At 35.2% G+C, this 22,468-nt stretch overlaps 1 protein-coding gene and 1 non-coding gene across 2 annotated transcripts in view; one reads left to right on the plus strand and one right to left on the minus strand.

The window, feature by feature from the left end:
* CCDC178 (coiled-coil domain containing 178) overlaps positions 1–22,468 on the plus strand; it is a 414,615-nt gene that overhangs the window by 17,496 nt on the left and 374,651 nt on the right. Inside the window, exons 2-3 of the mRNA XM_032421225.1 lie at positions 9,559–9,648; positions 17,931–18,070. Coding sequence (XP_032277116.1) covers positions 9,559–9,648; positions 17,931–18,070 — 230 coding nt within the window. The remainder of the gene's footprint in view (positions 1–9,558; positions 9,649–17,930; positions 18,071–22,468) is intronic.
* Positions 7,825–7,931, minus strand: LOC116642882. The gene has a single exon (XR_004301413.1). It is a non-coding gene; the product is annotated as a U6 spliceosomal RNA (small nuclear RNA).

Below are 22,468 nucleotides of genomic sequence, written 5' to 3' on the forward strand. Positions count from 1 at the left end.
AAAAGAAACAGTCAACAAAACCAAAAGACAACCGACAGAATGGGAGAAGATATTTGCAAATGACATATCAGATAAAGGGCTAGTATCCAAAATCTATAAAGAACTTATCAAACTCAACACCCAAAGAACAGATGATCCAATCAAGAAATGGGCAGAAGACGTGAACAGACATTTCTCCAAAGACGACATCCAAATGGCCAACGGACACATGAAAAAGTGCTCAACATCACTAGGCAACCACTGTTTGGTATCTATCACAATAGTTTAGTTTAGTTTAGTTTTTTTTTTTTGAACCTCATAATAATGGAATTATAAAATATCCATTTTGTTGTCTCTGATTTTCTTTGCTCGGTGTATTTTTGAGATTTACCAATGTTATTCCGTGTATTAGTAGTTCATCTTCTTTTTACTGCTTAGCATTATACTATTGCATAACTACATTGTATTTTTGAAATTTAATTTTCTAGTGATGCGCATTTAGGTTGTTTCCAATTTCCACTGTTAGGAGTAAAGATATCACAAATATTTTCAGATAATTTTTTCTGTGGACCTACACTTTCCTTGAGTTAAAGTTTAGCACTGTTTTCGCATTGTAGAGTAGACATACTTAACTTTATAAGAAACTGTCAAGTAATATATTCTTTGAGAATTTTTAAACATTTCAGAGATTGTAAACTAAAATACAAAGTGTTTCTGTTGTCTCTACGTTCCCTCTTTCCAAAGTTAACCAGTCCCAATTGCATCTACAAGTACCTATCAACCCATACATCTCTTTAGAAAACAAAAAGTGATGATGAAACTTATATATAAATTTTTGTCTTCCTGTTTTTCATTTAACAGTGTACCTTGGACTACTTTCTGTATCATCACATAATGATATATCTGTTTGCTATTTGCTTTGATTTATTTTATTTTCCAGGTATTTGTTATTTTACATATAACATTGTGTAAGTGTAGCTTGTACAATGTGGTGATTTAATACATGTGCATATTGTGAGATGTTTACCACAGTAAGATTATTGAACACATACTTAAGTTTACATAACTACTATTTGTTGTTGTTGTTATGGTGAGAACATGTAGAATCTTTCATAGCAACTTAGTTATCTATAATTACCATGCTGTATATTACATTTCCAAAACTTATTCTTATAACTGGAAGTTTGTTCCCTTTGACTGAACATCTCATTTCCCCACTTTCCAGCCCCTGGCAACCACTGTTCTATTCTCTGTTTCTATGAGTTTGGTGGCTTTTTTAGATACTACGTATAAGTGAGATCATTTGGTTTTGTCTTTCTCTGTCTTATTTCACTCAGCATAATTCCCTTAAGGTCCATTCATGTTGTTTCAAATGACAGGATTTTCTTCTTTTTTATGGTTGAACAATATCCCATTGAGTTTACGTGGGGGTGTGTGTGTGTGTGTGTGTGTGTGTGTGTGTGTATTGCCATTTGCAATAACATGGATGGAGCTAGAGAGTATAATGCTAAGGAAATAAGTCAGTCAAAAAAACACAAATACCATATGATTTCCCTCATATGTGGAATTTAAGATTCCACCAAATCTTAAGCCACCAAACTCATATATATATGAGTTATATATATATATTATTATATATATCTATATATATAATATATATGTATGTGTGTATATATGTATCTGTATATGGACACTTAAGTTGCTATTGTGCTGATGCTGCAGTGAACATGAGGGTACTGGTATCTCTTTGAGATGGTGATTTAATTTCCTTTAGATATATACCCAGATATGGGATTGCTACAGCACATGGAAGTTCTGTTTTTAATTTCTTGGTACTGTTTTCTGTAATAGCTATACAGTATAAATTTATATTTGTACCAACAGTGCATGAGGATTTCCCTTATCTCTGCATTTGATATCTCTTGTCTTTTTGATAATAGCCACTATAACAGATAATGAGATGATATCTCATGGTGGTGATTTGTAGTTCCCTGATGATCAGTGATGTTGAATACCTTGTCATGTACTTGTTTTCCATTTGTATGTCTTCTTTGGAACAACGTCTACTCAGGACCTTTGCCATTTTAAAACTGAATTATTTGTTTTTATGTTATTGAGTTATATGATTTCCTTATATGTTTTGGATATTAATGACTTATCAGATAGATGGTTTGTAAATATTTTCTCCCATTCTATAGGTTCCCTTTTCATTATGATGTGCTTTTTTGTTTGTTTGTTTGTTTGTTTTGTTGTTTTTGTGCAGAAGCTTTTAAGCTTGATGTAGTGCCACTTACTGATTTCAGTTTTAGTTGGTTGTGCTTTTGGTTTTTGGTGTCATATTGAAAGAATCCTTAGAAGATGTCAATTCCAATGTCAAGGAATTTTTTCTCCATATATTCTTTTAGGAGTTTTATGGTTTCGATCTTACATTTAAGTGTTTAATCCATTCCAAGTTAATTGTTGTGAGTTGTGTAAGATAGGTGTCTGGTCTCATTCCTTTGCATGTGAATATCTAATTTTCCCTGCATTATTTATTTATTTGTTTATAAAATGATAAATCTTTGATTTATTTTCATTTAAGTATAACTTTTATTTTACTTACAGTGTTATATAGTTTCAGGTGTACAATATAGTACAATTCCATGTATCACCTGGTGCTCATCACAAATGCCCTCCTTAATCCCCATCACCTATTTAATCCCCAACCCCCATCTTCTCTGGTAACCATCAGTTTGTTCTCCATAATTGAGAGTCTGTTTCTTTGTGTGTGTGTGTGTGTCTCTCTCTCTCTCCCTTTGCTCATTTGTTTTGTTTCTTAAATTCCACATATGAGGGAAATCATATGGTATTTGTGTTTTTTTGACTGACTTATTTCCTTAGCATTATACTCTCTAGCTCCATCCATGTTATTGCAAATGGCAAGATTTCATTATTTTTAAGGCTGAATAGTATTATAATATAATATGGTAATGGTATTTATGGCTGAATATATATCACATCTTCTTTATCCATTCATCAGTTGATGGACAATTTGGCTGCTTCCATATCTTGACTATTGTAAATAATGCTGCTATAAGCACAGGGGTGTGTGTATCCCTTTAATAGTGTTTTTGTATTCTTTGGGTAAATTCCCAGTAGTGCAATTGCTGGATTGTAGGGTAGTTCTGTTTTTAACTTTTTGAGTAACCTCCATACTGTTTTCCATATGGCTTCACCAGTTTGCATTCCCACCAGCAATGCATGAGGGTTCCTTTTTTCTCCATATCTTCATCAACACGTGTTGTTCTTGTGTTTTTTATTTTAGCCATTCTGACAGGTGTGAGGTGATATCTCACTGTAGGTTTGATTTGCATTTCCGTGATGATCAGTGATGCTGATCATCTTTTCATGTGTCTGTTGGCCATCTGTATGTCTTCTTTGGAGAAATATCTATTCCTGTCTTCTGTCCATTTTTTAATTGGATAATTTATTTTTTGGGTGTTGAGATTTATTAGATCTTTATATATTTTGCATACTAACCCTTTGTCAGATATGTCATTTGTAAATATCTTCTCCCATTCAGTAGGACGCCTTTTAGTTTTGTTGATTGTTTCCTTTGCTGTGCAGAAGCTTTTCATTTTGATGTAGTCCCAGTAGTTTATTTTTGTTTTTGTTTCTCTTTCCTCAGGAGAAATATCTAGAAAAAAGTTGCTACAGCCAGTGTCAAAGAAGTTACTGCTTGTGTTTTTGGTGTACTTGTAAATGGGATTGTTTTCTTAATTTTTCTCTTTCTGCTGCTTCATTATTGGTGTATAGAAATGCAACAGATTTCTGTACATTGATTTTGTACATCCATTATGATTTTTTCCTGAGACTTTACTAACTTGCTGCGGCTAGGACTTCAAATACTGTGTTGAATAGAATTGGTGAGGGTGGACATTCTTGTGTTATTCCTGACCTTAGGGGGAAAGCTCTCAGTTTTTCCCCATTGAGGATGATGTTTGCTGTGGGTTTTACATATACGGCCTTTATGATGAGGTGTGTTCCCTCTAAACCTACCCTGTTGAAGGTTTTTATCATGACTGGATGTTGTACTTTGTCAAATGCTTTTTCTGCATCTATTGAAATGATCATATGGTTTTTATCCTTTCTCCTTTGCATCCTGAAAATAAATCCTATCTGATTGTGGCAATTGATTTTTTTAATGTATTGTTGAATTCAGTTTCCTACTATTTTATTGACAATTTTTGCATCTATGTTCATCAGGGATATTGGCCTATAGTTCTTTTTTTAGTGGTGATTTTATCTGATTTTGGTATCAAGATAATGCTCGCCTTATAGAATGAATTTGGAAGTGTTCCTTTCTTTTTGTTTTTTTGGAATAGCTTGAGAAGAATAGGTATTAACTCTTCTTTAAATGTTTGGTAGAATTCGCCTGTGAAGCCATCTGGTCCTGGACTTCTGTTTGTTGGGAGTTTTTTGATTACTGATTCAATTTCTTTGCTGGTATCAGTCTATTCAAATTTTCTATTTCTTCCTGTTTCAGTTTTGGTAGTTTATATGTTTCTGGGAATTTATATCTTCTAAGTTGCCCAATTGGTTGGTATCTAGATTTTTATAATATTTTCTTATAATTTTTTGTATTTCTGTGGTGTTGGTTATTTCTCCTCTCTCATTTGTGACTTTGTGTCCTTTCTCTTTTCTTTTTGACAAGTCTGGCTAGAAATTCATCAATTTTATTAATTTTTTCAAAGAACCAGCTCCTGGTTTCATTGATTTGCTCTATTGTCTTTTTAGTTTCTATATCATTTTTCTCTCTACTGTTTATTATTTCCTTCCTTTTGCTGGTTTTAGGTTTTGTTTGTTGTTCTTTAGCTTGTAAGTTTAGGTTGTTTATTTGATTTTTTTTTTCTCACTTCTTGAGGTAGGCCTGTATTGCAATTAACTTCCCTCTTAGAACTGCTTTTGTTGCATCTCAAAGGTTTTGGGCCATTGTGTTTTCATTTTCATATGTTTCCATTTACTTTTTTATTTCTGTTTTTATTTCCTGGTTAAAGTATTCATTGTTTAGTGGCATGTTATGTAACCTCCATGCATTTGTGTTCTTTTCAGATTTTTTCTTGTAATTGACTTTAGATTCTATGGCCTTGTGGTCAGAAAAGATGCATGGTATTGACTTATCTTCTTGATTTTGTTAGGACTGGTTTTGTGGGCTATTATGTCATCTATTCTGGAGAATGTTCATGTGCACTTGAAAAGAATGTGTATTTTGCTGTTTTAGGATGGAATGTCCTGAATATATCTGTTAAATCCATCTGTTTCAGTGTGTCATTCAAAGCCATTGTTTTCTTGTTGATTTTCTGTTAGATGATCTGTCCATTGATGTAAGTGGGGTGTTAATGTACCCTACTATTATATTATTATCAATTAGTTCCTTTATATTTGTTATTAACTGTTTTATGTATTTGGGTGCTCCTATGTTGGGTACATATTTACAATTGTTATATCTTCTTATTGGATTGTCTCCTCTATTATTATATAGTATCCTTCTTTGTCTCTTGTTACAGTATTTGTTTTAAAGTCTATTTTGGTGAAATAAGGATTGCTACTCCAGCTTTGTTTTGACATCCATTTGCATGATAGATGTTTCTCCATCCCCTCACTTTCAATCTTCAGATATCTTTGGATCTAAAATGAGTCTCTTATAGGCAGCATATAGATGGGTCTTATTTTTTTCCCCATTCTTCACCTTATGTCTTTTGATTGGAGTGTTTAGTCCATTTATATTCAAAGTAATTATTGATAGATATGTATTTATTGGCATTTTATTACTTGTGGTTGTTTTTGAAGATTTTCTCTGTACCTTTCTTGTCTTTTTCTCTTTCATGTTTTGTTGTTTTTCTTTAGTGAACTATTTGAATTTCTTTCTCTTTATTTTTTCCCTCTTTACTACTGGTTCTTGATATATAGTTACCATTAGGGTTCTATATAACCTCCTCTGCATATAGCAGTCTATATCAAGTTGATGATCACTTAAGTTTGAACCCATTCTTTACTACTCTGCTCCCCATGTTTTAGGTATATGGTGTCATATTTTATATCCTTTTCTTTGTGAGCTCCTTGACTGATTTTTTACAGAAATTTTTCGTTGTCACTGCTTTTGTGTTTCCTTCTTTATAGTGTCACTTTTGGTCTCTCTTTTCCACTAAAAGAGTCCCCTTTAATATATCTTGCAGGGCTGGTTTAGTGGTCACAAACCCCTTTAGTTTTTGTTTGGGAAACTCTATCTCTCCTTCTATTCTGAATGATGCCTTGCTGGATAGAGCATTCTTGGCTGCAGATTTTTCCTATTCAGCACTTTGAATATATCATATCACTCCCTTCTGGCTTGTAAATTTTCTGTTGAAACGTCTCCTGCTAGCCTTATGGGTTTTCTCTTGTAAGTTAATAACTTCTTTTGTGTTGCTGTTCTTAAGATTTTTTTCTGTATCACCAAATTTTGCAAGTTTAATTACATTATGTCTTGGTGTGAATCTGCTTTTATTGATTTTGATGAGAGTTCTCTGTGCCTCCTGGATCTGGATATCTGTTTACTTTCCAGATTAGGGATGTTTTCAGCTATTATAAACTATAAATAAATTTTATGCCCCTTTTCTCTCTCTTCTTCTGGGACTCCTATAATATAAAGGTTATTAATTATGTTTAGTGGGGTCACTGTGTTCCCTAAATCTATTTTTCATTTTGTGTAATTCTTTTGTCTCTCTTTTGTTCAGCTTGATTACTTTCCATTACTCTGTGTTGTAATTCGTTCCTCTGCTTCTGCCATCCTGCTATTCATTTCATCAAGTATTTTTTTTTCATTTATTGAGCCCTTTTTCTCATCTATGTTATTCCTTATCTCTGTGTTGAGAGTCTCATTCATGTCCTCTACTCTTTTCTCAAGTCCAGTATCCTTATGATCATTGCCCCCCTCAGAGCTGGCCTGCTTAGGTTCCACTAACACCAGAGTGAGCAAGGACAGCCCACAGCAGGCAGAGAGTCAGTGTAGACAAGTGCACTGAAAGGAAAAGTGACTCAGACACAATAGCAGGGAATAAGCACATACATAGGATACTCTCCTGAAGTGCCAGGTTCTGGTAAACAGGGGACATCGCACTGCAGGGCATTCCAGGACCCCCTCTTCATAAAGCCAATACTTTCAAGAGCAGATAACATAGCTGACTTTCTTAAAACACTGAAATAGATACAAGAGAGGGAGACAAAATGAGGAGATAGAGAAATTTATCCCAAATGAAGGAACAGGACAAGACCCCAGCCAGAGATCTAAGCAAAACAGATATAAATAATGCCTGATAGAGAATTTAAAGCAAGGATCACAAGGAATTTGGGACTTGGGTGGTGCCCAAGATGATTTATGGAAGAGACTGTCCCGTCTCCTTTGTCAAGTATTGGTTCATCATATATGCATGTTTTTTTTCTGGGCTCTCTATTCTGTTCTCCTGATTTTTGCGTTATGTTTTTATGCCAGTACCATACTTTCTTGATTATTATAGCTTTGTAATATAGTTTGAAATAATGAAGTGTGATGCCTCCAGCTTTGTTCTTTTTTTCTCATGGTTGCTTTGGCTCTGCAGGATCTTTTGTGGATCCATAAGAATTTTAGAATTTTTTGTCTGTTTCTGTGGGAAATGCCATTGGATTTTGATAGGGTTTGATTGAATGGACATTTTAACAAAATTTACTCTGCTGATCCATGAGCACAGGATATCTCTCCATCTATTTGTGTTCTTCAGTTTCTTTCATCAATGTCTTATAGTTTTTGATGTATAAATCTTTCACTATCTTGGTTAAATTTATCCTAAGTATTTTATTCTTTTCATGCTATTGTATTTGTGTGTCATCCTTACGCAGGGGCAATGCTAATTTTCTCTGTATTGTTGCAATTTTAGTATATGTGCTGTGGAAGCAAGCACTTTTTCATGCTGTTATACATGGGATTGTTTTGTCTGATAGAAGTATAGGTACCTCTCATCTCTCTTTCCATTTGCATGGAATATATTTTTCCATCCCTTCACTTTGAGCCTTATGTGTCTTTAAAACTGAAATGAGTCTTTAGTAGCATATAGTTGGGTCTTTTTAAAAAAAATCCATTCAGCCACTCTATGCCATTTGTTTGGAGAACTTTATTTATATTTAAAATGATTATTGGAAAAATAAATAAAATTATTATCGGTAGGTAAGGACTTAGTAATGCCATCTTGTTGATTATTTGCTGTCTGTTTTATATTTCTTTTGTTCATTTCTTCCTCTCTTCCTGTCTTTCTTTATGAATTGATGATTTTCCATAGTGGTATACTCTGATTCCCTTCTTCTTCTCTTGTGTATCTACTATAGGTTTTGCTTTGTGGTTACGTTAAGGCTTACACAAAACATTTTATAGTTATAATAGTATACTTTAAGCTGATTAACAACTTCAATCATATACAAAAACTCTACCCTTTTATGCTTTCCTTTTTATGTTTCTGATGTCACAATTTACATCTTTTTATATTGTGTATCCATTAGTAAGTTATTGCAGCTATAGCTATTTTCATGTTTCTTTAATCTATATACTAGAGTTAAGCGATTAGCACATCACTATATTATAGTATTGGAGTATTCTGAAATTGACATATACTTATTTTTACTGATGTGTTTTATTCTTTCAAATGTTATTAATTAAAGTCTTTTCATTTCTGCTTGAAGAGCTCCTTTCAGCATATCTTGTAAGGCAGATCTGGTGGTGATGAACTCCCTCACTTCGTGCTTGTCTGGGAAACACTTTCTCTCTTTCATTTTAGAAGGAAAACTTTGCTGGCAAAGCTCATGGGGTCCTCTGCAGAGCAAGCCACTGGGAATTGTGATCGCTTTCTTTGTATGACTATATTAGTAGCCTCTGCCCTTCTTCCTTGTTTGAAGCCATTTCCATAAGTCTTGCCTTTGCCTGTCTCTGAGTAAGATTAAACTAGAACAGGTCGTTTGTGCAGTGCCCTAAAAGGGCGTGGAAGCTGTTCTCTCACCCTGTTCTCCCTTTCCCAGTGTGGGGAACTATTTCAAGCTGGAGTATTCCCTCTTGGTGCTGAGCAATGTTGGCCTGGTGAATGGGATGATGCAGTCAAAATGAAACTGTCTTCCTTCCCTTTTTGTGAGGTTATTCACAGGCTTTTTTGTTCCACTGTGTTGCTGAAGTTTGTTGAATGGATTCCTGAGCTCTCCCAGAACTATTTTTGTTTGTTCATAGCCATCTAACTATTGAACTTCATTGTAGGATGGAGGCTAGAGTCTCCTACTCCATTGTTTTGGCGATGTCACTCTGGACAGTCTCTTGATGTTTGCTTTTAATAGATGAATGCTATTTTGAATACCTTCTTTTGAGAGTTAACCCAACTGAAGGACCAGAGAAAACATCTAAATATATTCTACTGTGGGTTTTGGATAATATTTGAATTATAGTTGCTTTTGCAAGGACAATACTTTTACAACATAGTTTTACATATTATTTTGCTTATTTAAAAAATTTATATTAACTGCTCATTGTAATTTTTGTTTTCTTTTTAAAAGACAATGCCATATCACAAGCTTTGGTTCTGTTTGGTGCCCCTAAGGAAGGCATTGAGATTTTTCATGAAAATAAAATGACAAATACTGAAGGTAAGGACCGAATGTAAGTTACATAGTTACCTTTGTAAGCTATATTTACATTTAGCATTAGTTTGTGATGTCCATATGATATTCTTATTAAGAAATGAATCATAAATGTCACTAATAGTTAACATAGTAATGATATGTAATATTAAAAGTACAATATTATAATCTATTTTATTAATAATATATTAATTATATTTAAGCTGTAAGAATTTTTTATAATTTCAGAAATGTTGAATTTTTAAAATAAACATTTTCTTTATTGCTTATGCCAAGACTAGCAGGTGCTAGATCCTTTCCAGTTCATTGAGGATATGTTTCTTAGAAGACAAAAGAAGCAGGACTAATATTTTCATGGTGTGAAATCCAGAATTAAGAATCTATAAAACATTAGCTCTTGCAAGTGTTTCTGATACTGTATGTGGAAAGAGGTAGAAAGAGATGACAAAATGCATAGATTTCATGTATAGGGGCTCATGCTTATTTATTTTCAGTTTATTTTGTTGAAGAACTCTATATTAATCAAAAAATTCTAATCTTGATTTTGGTAAACTTCTGCTCTGGAGATTTTCAGTTTGACAGGATAAAATTGGGATAAGGTGACATTCTGATTCTTTATCTATTTCTCTCTGATATCTTTATCTTCTCTCTCTCTAGAAATGTTTATTAGAATTTTAATCTCCTGGCTTAGGGTTTATTGCCATAGTTTGGGACAAACTTTTTAAAATATCAAATGATTGGTTTATGAAACAGTTAATTCAAGACACTGGAATATACATGTGCTAGTACGATATAGAGTTATTTAAGACATGATCCTTATATGGAGTGTATAATCTTGCAGGCCAGATAAAATATAACTGTGAACAATTAGTACAACACAACAGAAAAGAATGGCTATATAGAGTAATAGCAGAGATGGCACAAGGTAATTAAAAGTTTCTGTACCCAATTCCAATGTATAAGCATGGGGTCTCCCCACTACCAAGCAATTCTTGGACATGATCAAGGGTCCTACAATTCAGCTCAGTTCTGACACTGTCTACCTGGAAATAGAGTTAGGTCCCACAAGTTAAGGGTTTAGTGCTTCAAGGCTTCCCCTCCCCCCACTGTAGAGGCCAATCAAAGGTCCAGGTTATCACCTGTGCTTCTGACCAACTACTAGAGGTTCCAGTGAAACCCCCTCCTTGGGTTTGCTAGAATGGCTCCCAGAACTCAGAAAAACATTTTTACTTACTAGATTACTGGTTTATTTAAAAAGGATATAACTTGGGAACAGCTAGATGGAAGAAATGTATAGAGTAAAGTAGTGGAAAGGGTACAGATCTTCCATGCCCTCTTTGAGTTTGCACTCTCCGCAAATCTGCACCTGTTCACCAACCTGGAAGCTCTCCAAACCCTGTCCTTTTCGGTTTTTGTGGAGTCGTCTTTATATAGGCATGATTGATTAAATCATTGGACATTGGCAATTGATTCAACCCTCCAGCCCCTCTCCCTTCCCTGGAGGTCTGGAATGGGACTAAAAGTTCCAATTCTCCAATCATGTTCTAACTTTCCAATCATATTTCTTCCCATTCTCTTGCTTGTCTTTTCATTCATTTAAATATCTGTTTGAGGAGTTGAATAATTTGTCTTTGATGAAGTCTAATTTATTATTTTTTCTTTTATGTTTCTTCTCCCTCCATTCCTTCCTTCTTTCCTTTCTGTCTTCCTGCCTGCCTGCCTGCCTGTACTTTAAAGATATTTTTCTATTACATTCTGGCTTGCATTTTTTTTCTGATGAGAAATGTAGCAGTTATTCATACCCATGTTCCCATTATGTTATGTTCCCTTTTGTTCTCTGGCTACTTTAAAGAATTCCTTTTTATTATTGTTTTTCAGTAATTTGACTGTGATATTCCCAGATGTAGTTAGTTCTCTTGATATTTTAATTGTTTGGGATTTGCTGAGCTTCTTAGATATGTAAGTGTTTTTTCATCAAATTGTGAAATAATGTGGCCATTATTTCTACAAATATTTTTCACTCCAAATTTCTTGTTTTTGAAGAACCTTAACCTTACACATGTTAGATTATTTGATTTTTGTCACACAGTTTTTTGAGGATCTGTTCTTTTTTCATTTTCTTTCTGTTCTTTAGATTGGATGATTTCTGTCATTTCATCTACACATTCACTGAGTCTTTACCCTGTCCATTTGTTGTCAAGGCCAACCAATATATTTGTTAATTTAAATTTTCATATTTGCAGTTCTAGAATTTCCATTTGGTTCATTTTCATAGTTTTCATTTTTATACTAATCTTCTTATATGTTCACTTATTAAGGCCATATTTTCCTTTAATTACTTGAACTTACTTTTTTTTTACTTTTTTGAACATATTTATAATAGCTACTTTAAAATCTTTGCTGTATATAGATAGCTTCTGGGCCAACTTGGTTTCGGTTTCTACTGATTTTTTTCTAGACTTTTAAAACACACTTTCCTGTTTCTTTGTATGATTTAATACTGGATATTTGTGTAGTACATTGTGAAGACTCTGGATTCTGTTATCTTTCTCTGAAGGAAATTGATTCTTTTTCTAGCAGACAGCTCAGTCAGTCATTTGATCAACTTAAAAGTAGTATATGCTTGGTTTTATGCAAAAGTGAAGATATGTATATATGTGTGTCTACACACACATTCACACACACACACACACACACACACACACATGGAATTTACCAATCCCCTCTAATTTGGCTAAATTCTATCTCCTCCACATATTATATTATAGCTTGATTTTAAACTTTTTTGGGTGGGTCTAGAGGAGGCTCTTACTCTAATGTACAGTCCTCCTTCCTAAGCTGTAACACAAGAGAGTGTTCTGAGGCATTGATGAAATCTCTACATTCTGTCAGTACTGGACTTCTAAGGTTTTCTCCTCATCCCTCGCCAATACGCTTTCACCAACACCACTCAGCCTCTAGTGTTTTTGTTCCTTTCTCAATCCCATAGCGTATATTCTCTATTAACCTTCAGGTAATTTTGCTCTGCGTACACGTACAGTCTAGCCCTTATCTACAGATGCAGAGAGCACTCTCACATGGATTTCTTTTTTTTTTTTTTTTTAAAGATTTTGTTTATTTATTTGAGAGAGAGAGAATGAGAGAGAGAGCACATGAGGGGGGGAGGGTCAGAGGGAGAAGCAGACTCCCTGCCGAGCAGGGGGCCCGATGCGGGACTCGATCCCGGGACTCCAGGATCATGACCTGAGCCGAAGGCAGTCGCTTAACCAACTGAGCCACCCAGGCGCCCCTCACATGGATTTCTGGGAGTCCTTCTCTGCACGGCTATGTCCTTTTCAGTTCCCTGCCCTGAAGATTCTGTCTCCATTACCCATGGTACTAGTCTTTGCCCTTTATCTCAGCAGGATTTCCATGCTCTTTTCTTACCCCAGATGTCTATATTTTAGTTGAAAAATTGTCCCTTGGCAGAGAGCATGGTGATTATGGGGCTCAACCTTATGAATTGTCCTTTCTCAGGAATCAAAAGTGGCCATTCCTATTTTCTAATGTCTGAAAACAGTTGTCTCACATATTTTTTCCAGACTTGGAAGACTGAATCTTTATCAGTTACTCCTTCACAGATGGTAGTGGAAATACTGATTAATGGGGTTTGTGAATGAAGATTTCATAAAGTTGAGGGAACAGAAGCCAGTTTACAGCATGGTAAAATTAAAAAAAGAGGGATTTATTCATTCATGCATTTATTCAATAGTTTTTTAAGGCACTAAACATAGTTTCTCTCCATAAAGAATGTAGAACTTCATGGGGAAGATGGATGGGGAAACAGATAAATGTGACACCACTGAATACTAATAAAGGGATAGAAAATGCTATGGCTAGGTGTAGCCAAATGTCTGAAAGATTCAAGAATTCCTCATAGAGAAAGAGCCATGTAAGTTGCATAGAAATTTCAGTTTGAAGAAGAGATCAGAATATGAGAATATTGTGGCTGCTGGTATAGATTGCTCATTTGAAAAGAATTGTTAGTCAAAGCAAAATTTACTATAAGATAATAGCTGTAGGAAGTTGTAAGACACAGTAATAGGAAGACCTGTAATTACTTAAGGGAAGCAAAACTAAATACATTGAAATTGCAGATTTTGAAAAGACTGAAGGGAATGGAGATAAGGGAACACTGAACAGAGCCATTTATATAGTGGTTAGAGTAGATGCAGTCTTTAGTCATCTCCGACTCGAGTCTGTGCATATTATTTTATGTATTCAGTGATAAGTGTCTTCAACCTTGTAAGGTTCAATGAAAAGAAAGTAACTCTAATATCATGGAAAGGTCACCCCCTGCCCCCTGATGCCCCCAGTGGGTAACAAAAACTAAAGGGAGATTTGTTTCTGTAAAAAAAAAAAAAATTAAAGGTACTTCCTGTTCATCAAACAGGCTTTGCAAAGAGTAGAAATTATTTCTAAACTTGAGAGTATTGACTTTTTCTACATTTTGGAAAGAAAATCAGGATGTTAAAAAGGATAACAGAATGTGAAAAACAAATCTGTGTTGAGAGAAGTTTTCTCCTGAGTACTGAGTTCACATAAAGGGATGATATAATAACTGGGGTGATGGACATAAAGGAACCACATATTAAAAGCAGGAGAAGAAGAACCATGAGAGACGATGGACTCTGAAAAACAAACTGAGGGTTCTAGAGGGGAGGGGGGTGGGAGGATGGGTTAGCCTGGTGATGGGTATTGAGGAGGGCACGTTCTGCATGGAGCACTGGGTGTTATGCACAAACAATGAATCATGGAACACTATATCTAAAACTAATGATGTAATGTATGGGGATTAACGTAACAATAAAAAAATTAAAAAAAAAAAAGCAGGAGAGAAGGAAGGATGGACTGGGTGAATAAATTACATAAGGATCACATTCACAGAGCAAGGAGAGTTGGCAGTTGATGAACATAGTATTTTTATTTCATTTGCCCACATAATCAGCCAGTTCATATTTTTCCTCAAATGGAAGTTTCATGTTGCAGAGCCTCAACAAACCACAAGTGTAGCCTAGATCCAGGAAGATCTTACTTACCTCTTAGGCATTGATTCTGAGCAAGGAAGTTAAAGTTGGCCAGATGTTTAGAGAGGATGAAAGTCTTGCTTGAGCTTACGTCTTTAAAGACTCACCCTGAGGGGCACCTGGGTGGCTCAGTCAGTTAAGTGTCTGACTCTTGATTTCAGCTTATGTCCAGATCTCAAGGTCCTGGGATTAGAGCCCTGTGTCTGTCTCCAGACTCACTGGGATGTCTCCTTGAGGATTATCTCTTTCCCTCTCCCTCACTCGTCCCCCCCCCAAAAAAAATTTAGATAAATCTTTAAAAGAAAATAGACTCACCCTGACAATTTGTGCACAGGTTTCACGAGGAGAAGTTCTGTCAATATGCTTGACTAAAATCATTAATTAGTTGTATCATGAAATTTTAGGTAAAAAGGATTTTATATAACACCCCACCAACCCATTCATTTATTAAGTGAGAAACCTGAGATTGGAGATTGAGTAGTTTTTTTTTTTTTTTTAAAGATTTTATTTATTTATTCGACAGAGAGAGTGAGAGAGTACAAGCAGGGAGGAGTAGTAGAGGGAGAGAGAGAAGCAGGCTTCCCGCTGAGTAGGGAGCCGGACGCAGGGCTCGATCCCAAGACCCTGAGATCATGACCTGAGTCGAAGGCAGACGCTTAACCGACTGAACCACCCAGGCGCCCCTAGAGACTGAGTAGTTTTAACTTAAGCATAGTTAGTTATCACTCCAGTCAAAAAGTGAATGAACCTGGACATCTAGTTTAGTGATCTAGGGTGTCTCTTTAAGCTGGGTAGAATTAAAAAGAAACAGAAAGGAAAGTTTTAACTTAGACTACGTCTGTATTAGAATAAAAACAGTGATAATAACTCCTGAATTCTGGTTCTGGGTTGTGCTACTTATGATGTCATGTCTTTTACAGACTTTTAGTGCAAATTTTAACTTCATAGTATTTCATTTTCTCCACGTTACCATATGTAAAATGTTAATCCTAAACCATGGGGTGCTATGAAAATTAATTAGTATTCACATAATAGGTTTAGAGTAGTACGTGCCGAAAAATGTTAAATGAGTCATTACTATCCTGTTTTCTCCACATTTAATGAAGCAAAACAAGTGTTTTGAGTATAAGGACAACTGCCTGGTTGTTAAATGTGTTTTAAAACTTTCTTATTTCTAGAGGGAAGGGCAACATGCCCTTATCAAGATATTTGGATAGGAGATCAATATGTAATTTTCACCAGCTTGTTCTTTAGTCCTATGACTATTATGGAGATGAAAATACATATCTATGTATGAACTAAAGAGGAAAGATGGAATATAACACACAAAATATTCATAGCAAATACATGTGCTGAGTATAGTCAGAGCAAACTAAGATACATTAGAATATCAGGACTAATATCTTGAAGGAACAATCAAAATTCAAAAACAAATGAAAATATGAAGTATTTGAGATGCCCTGAAATATATTTTTAGGACTGCTTCTCTTTATTTTGCTATCTTTTTAAAAATATAAAAACAACCTTCAAAGTATAGCTTATACTCCAAAGCCAAGGAGACATAGTTCAAGACAGCTTTCTCACCTACCAGCTCTGTAGAAATGGACACATTATATAATTTAACTTCTCTAAGCCTTTGTTCCTTATCTATGAAATCAAGGTAATAATCCCATTTCACAAGATTGTTGTGAGGAGGGCGCCTGGGTGGCTCAGTTGGTTAAGCGACTGCCTTCAGCTCAGGTTATGATCCTGGAGTCCTGGGATCGAGTCCCATATCGGGCTCCCTGCTCAGTTGGGGGTCTGCTTCTCCCTCTGACTCTCTTCCCTCTCGTGCTCTCTGTCTCTCATTCTCTCTCTCAAATAAATAAATAAAATCTTTAAAAAAAAAAAAAAAAAAGATTGTTGTGAGGATTAAATAAAATGTGGAATCAAAAGTATTTAGCATAGTTCCATGATTGGCACATATTTTTAGTTCTTAAAAAATGTTAAAATATATATGTATATATAATATATGAGATAGGCTAAATGCTTTTTTTATAAGTGAAGGAGATACACTATTTTCACAGAGATTGTGCTTTTGGAGGAGGGTATTATGAGACTTTATTTAAAAGATATTTAGGGGCGCCTCGGTGGCTCAGTCGTTAAGCTTCTGCCTTCGGCTCAGGTCATGATCCCATGGTCCTGGGATCGAGCCCTGCACTGGGTTCCCTGCTCAGCGGGAAGCCTGCTTCTCCCTCTCCCACTCCCCCTGCTTGTATTCCCTCTCTCGCTGTCTCTCTTTCTCTGTCAAATAAATACATAAAATCTTTTTTAAAAAAGGTATTTAAAAGATTGCTGTTTAAATGAAGGTATTTACTGTCTCTGGGTTGGCAGTGAAACAAAAAAGCACAGGCAACAGTGTAAGTTCTATGTTCTTCAAGGTCAACTGAAATGAGGACATCACACTGTTCTCACTGAGGCACCAAGCCTATTTTGTGTCTTGCATTTAAGATCAGTGATTGCAGCTATAATCCAGCCCAATAGAGTCCTTAGAGGCAAAAGGACTGCAAGTAAGCACTTTGGTGGAGTTTCATGGACAACTTTGCTGTGCTTCTGCAACCTTCAGTTGATTCGGGACATGCCAGGATTAGAATCACTGAGGCACATCGGACTGAGTGGATTTTATGATGAGTACAACTTGAATGCTCTAGTGGGAACATCAATCACTCTTTGCATGAGACTCCAATTTTCAGAAATGGAAGGTAGAAAATGAGGTTATTTTAAGGATGAAGGGGACCTGCTTTTTTTTTTTTTTTTTTCTAGCAATAGAAATTCATGCTGGATTTAAAGAAGAACTTCTTCAATGCATGAGTGGTTGGATATTTACACTGGAAGATGTGGACTCTCTTTGAAGGGAGAATTTAAAATATATTTCAAAGTCATCTTTTAAGTGATTCAGGAACTACTTAGAAACAATTGGATTAACTGGTTTTCTACCTTTTTTCTTTAGTTTTTTTTTTCAATGTTTAGTTCATGATGTTATGGAACACTTTATATAATTATATAACTTTAATACCATCATTATCATTCTATTATTTTCTGAAATATTTATCAATTTGTTTATTAAAGAAATTTAAAAAGTATTAGTATTAATGAAGCAGAATATTGTTTGCATATTCTGAACATCACAGTTTACTATTTTGTATGTAACTATTAACTAATTCTGTCTGCTTTATTTTTAAGGGGTGAATAAAGGCATTTACTTTAGCTATCCATGTCGACGTCAAAGCTGTGCTTTAGTAAACATCCCAGCACCATGTGTCAACAAAATGATTTCACACATTGAAGATTTGGAATCTAAAATACAAGAGCATTTGAAACGGGTAAGATTTAAAATGCTAACATTTTTGTAAACTCTATAGAGACTATAAGGGCTGTTATTTATAGAACTCAGGGAGTTATTTTTTTTAATGATATTGGAATATTTTATAGAATTTTTGCTCAGTTGTGTAATTTACTAATCTAGACATGTTTTTGATAGTCTCACTTCATAAAGGTGAAACGACCTTACTAAATAGATTTTTTCCCTACCTCTTTGTTCCTTATCCGGAAGCAATCATGCTAAGTAGTAATTTCCATAAGCCAACTTGACTAGTAAATTAAATAGTATTTACATCGTTTTTAGGGACACTAAACTGATTAGATGATTAGATGAGTAAATTGGTGTGTAGAAGGACAGCGTGCCCTTTTTAATGAGTTATTTTGTTCTAAAGAAATGCTTAATAGGTCTGTTGAAAGAGAATGTAATGATTCTTTCTTTTTAACCTGTTTGCCTTTATTATTCTTAAGGGACTTCAATCTTGAAATCACTGTAACTTTCGGTTATCTTCAGATGATTTAGGAATGATAAATACCTTCTCATACCTTTTATTAAGATTATTCTGAACAATTAGTGCAAAATTAGATTGCCCAAGCAGGAGGATGAGTTTGTGCTATTTCGCTTCCCTCACCACCATTATTGGATCTGGCTCTGAGAAAGTTCTGATGGAGCAGTCATGATGCTTGATGTAGGGTGATGTCTCCTTCAAGAGGCATTAGAGTTCAGTCCTTAAAATTGCAGACTTTAGAGCCACATGTTCTGTGACCTTAGATAAAAATGGAGGTAATGACATTGTGTTGGACAAAATGCCAGCATATGATATGCACTCAATATATATTAGCTATTGTTATTTCTATAATATTATCATTTTATATTAGTATTATATTTATTTATATTTATTATATTTATTTTTGTTCCTTCTTTGTTTCTCCAAATCAGCATACCTTTTCAGAAAATGCTTTGTGTGTCATAGGTCTGATGGTGTCCTGGGCTTTGAGAAATATTATTAAGTAGATAGAAGAGAATTAATCTTTATTGATATGATATGCTGTATACTTCACATGTTTTTTTAATTAATGATTAGGCTTTTCTTAAATAATGAAAATAGATTTACAGGTGTTTTAATAATTCCAATAGCTGTGATTATAATAGCTATACTATAATAGCTATATTAATAATTATAATTGCTCAAAACTATTTTTAAATGGTTATTCTTTTTTTCTTAAAGATTTTATTTATTCATTTGACACCAAGAGAGAGAACCCACAAGCAGGGGGAGCAGGAGAGTGAGAAGCAGGCTACCCCCTGATCAGGGAGCCCGATGCGGGGCTCGATCCCAGGACCCTGGGATCATGACCTGAGCCGAAGGCAGACATTTAACCAACTGAGCCACCAGGTGCCCCTTAAATGGTTATTCTTTTATCTAATTGATAGATGGGGAAATAACAATTTAAACAGTTGAGAAACTTGTCCAAGATCACAAGATAGAATTGGGATTTGAACCCACTGTCTGTTATCAAAACCCATGTTTTTTACCCAATCCCACTTGGGATTCTGAGCAGCTGATAAACTGTTAAACACTATGGATAATAGGCCAGCTAAAAGATTACCTTAGATAAAATAATTCACAAAGTAAACAGATATTTTATAGCTTATCTTCAGGAAAACTGAAAAAAAGGAGCATTTCTTATGTAAATATGTTATGAAAATGAGCCAGCTGAATAAATAAAAAGGCCTTATAAAGACCAGGATCTTGGGGCACCTGGGTGGCTCAGTCGGTTAAACGTCTGCCTTCGGCTCAGGTCATGATCCCAGAGTCCTGGGATCGAGCCCCGTATCGGGCTCCCTGCTCAGCGGGAAGCCTGCTTCTCCCTCTCCCGCTCCCCCTGCTTGTGCTGTCTCTAGCACGAGTGTGCTCTCTCAAATAAATAAAAAAAATTAAAAAAAAAAAAAAAAGACCAGCATCAGAGTGACTTGCTTTTGCTGTCTTCTGGTGCTTAGCTTAGAGCCTGATACATAGTAGGTGCTCAATAAATGTCTGTTGAATGGAAAAAAAATGAGGACCTGAAGCAGAACCTTTCTTTTCTAGATACATCTGAGACACCTATCCACCCAATACAGTAAAGAGCTACCATTTACCAAGCATCTACGATTTTCTAGGGGCGTCTGGGTGACGCAGTTGGTTAAGCATCTGACTTGGTTTCGGCTCAGGTCCTGATCTCAGGGTCCTGAGATCTAGCCCCATGTTGGGCTCTATGCTCAGCGCAGTGTCTGCTTGAGATTCTCTCTCTCCCTCTGCCTCTGCCGCTACCCCCTGTGCCTGCAATCTCTCTCTCTCTTTCCCTCTCAAATAAAAAATCTTTTAAAAAAAGTAAAAAAACAAAAAACATCTGCTATTTTCTAGTCACTTACCAAATATATATTTCTGTTTTTGTACTTCACAGGAATCCTATTTTATTGGTAAAAATTCTAATATTTAGGAAAGTCCAGTAACTTATACATCATCATACAGGTAGTAAGCATTAGAGTTAGAATTTGAATCGAGTTCCTTCTGACACCAAATCCCCTTTCAGTTTTTATTTTGTAATCCTTAAGGGCAAGAGAAGGCCTTAATTCTCACATTGACATGGAATGTTAGTTGGTATTTTGACAACATGAAGTACACAGATAACAATGTCAGATAAATACACTTCTAGACAAAAACTGTAATAATGATAATAATGTGTTAACAAGTAAATATACACATAAACATTATTTGAAAGATTGTGAAATTAATGCTCATAACTTTTTTTAAAAAAATTCAGGACTTATTTTAGGCTTTTTCTACTTTCTAAATTAAAAAAAAATGTTATTTTATTTTATTTTGACTACATATTTGGTAGTTAGATTTGCTAGTGTTGAACTGATAAAAGAGTATAGAGTATATTTATTTATGTTTCTTATGCTATATTTTTTGTTTAGGTCACCACAACTATTCAACTATTGATTAGACATTTAATTATATTTGAATTAATATTTTGGGACTGAAATGGTAGCCACCTATCTTATTTAAAGACGAATATTTTTTTTCTCTGACTAACCTACCAAAATGAAAAGAACTTTACAATATTACTTGGAAAAATGAACTTTTAGTAGTACTGGTTAGACAACTTTACATTCATAGTCTTTATTGAAAAATTTTTTTTTCTTTTTTCTTTTTTTTAATTTTATTTTATTATGTTATGTTAATCACCATACATTACAGCATTAGTTTTTGATGTAGAGTTCCATGAACCATTATTTGCATATAACACCCAGTGATCCATTCAATAAGTGCCCTCTTTAATACCCATCACCAGGCTAACCCATCCCCCCACTCCCTTCCCCTCTAGAACCCTCAGTTTGTTTCTCAGAGTCCATAGTCTCTCATGGTTCATCTCCCCCCCCGATTTCCCCCCCTTCATTTTTCCCTTCCTACTATTTTTTTTTTAACATATAATGTATTATTTGTTTCAGAGGTACAGGTCTGTGATTCAACAGTCTTACACAATTCATAGCATTCACCATAGCACATACCCTCCCCAGTGTCCATCACCCAGCCACCCCATCCTTCCCACCCCCCACCACTCCAGCAACCCTCAGTTTATTTCCTGAGATTAAGAATTCCTCATATCAGTGAGATTATATGATACATGTCTTTCTCTGATTGACTTATTTTGTTTAGCATAATACCCTCCAGTTCCATCCACATCACTGCAAATGGCAAGATTTCGGGGTTTTTTGATGGCTGCATAATATTCCATTCTATATATATATACCACCTCTTCTTTATCCATTCATCTGTCGATGGGCATCTTGGCTCTTTCCATTGTTTGGCTATTGTGGACATTGCTGCTATAAACCTTGGGGTGCACGTACACTTTTGGATCACTACATTTGCATCTTTGGGGTCAGTACCCAGTAGTGCAATTGCTGGGTCATAGGGTAGCACTATTTTCAACTTTTTGAAGAACCTCCATACTGTTTTCCAGAGTGGCTGCACCAGCTTGCATTCCCACCAACAGTGTGGGAGGGTTCCCCTTTCTCCGCATCCTCACCAACATCTGTCATTTCCTGACTTGTTAATTTTAGCCATTTTGACTGGTGTGTGGTGGTATCTCATTGAGGTTTTGATTTGGATTTCCCTGATGCTGAGTGATGTTGAGCACTTTTTCATGTGTCTGCTGGCCATTTGGATGTCTTCTTTGGAGAAATGTCTGTTCATGTCTTCTGCCCATTTCTTGATTGATTATTTGTTCTTTGGGTGTTGAGTTTGATAAGTTCTTTATACACTTTGGATACTAGCCCTTTATCTGATATGTCATTTGCAAATATCGTCTCCCATTCTGTCGGTTGTCTTTTGGTTTTGTTGACTGTTTCTTTT

This window comes from Phoca vitulina, unplaced genomic scaffold (genome assembly GCF_004348235.1).
Source record: "Phoca vitulina isolate PV1807 unplaced genomic scaffold, GSC_HSeal_1.0 scaffold24, whole genome shotgun sequence".
Lineage (NCBI taxonomy): Eukaryota > Metazoa > Chordata > Mammalia > Carnivora > Phocidae > Phoca > Phoca vitulina.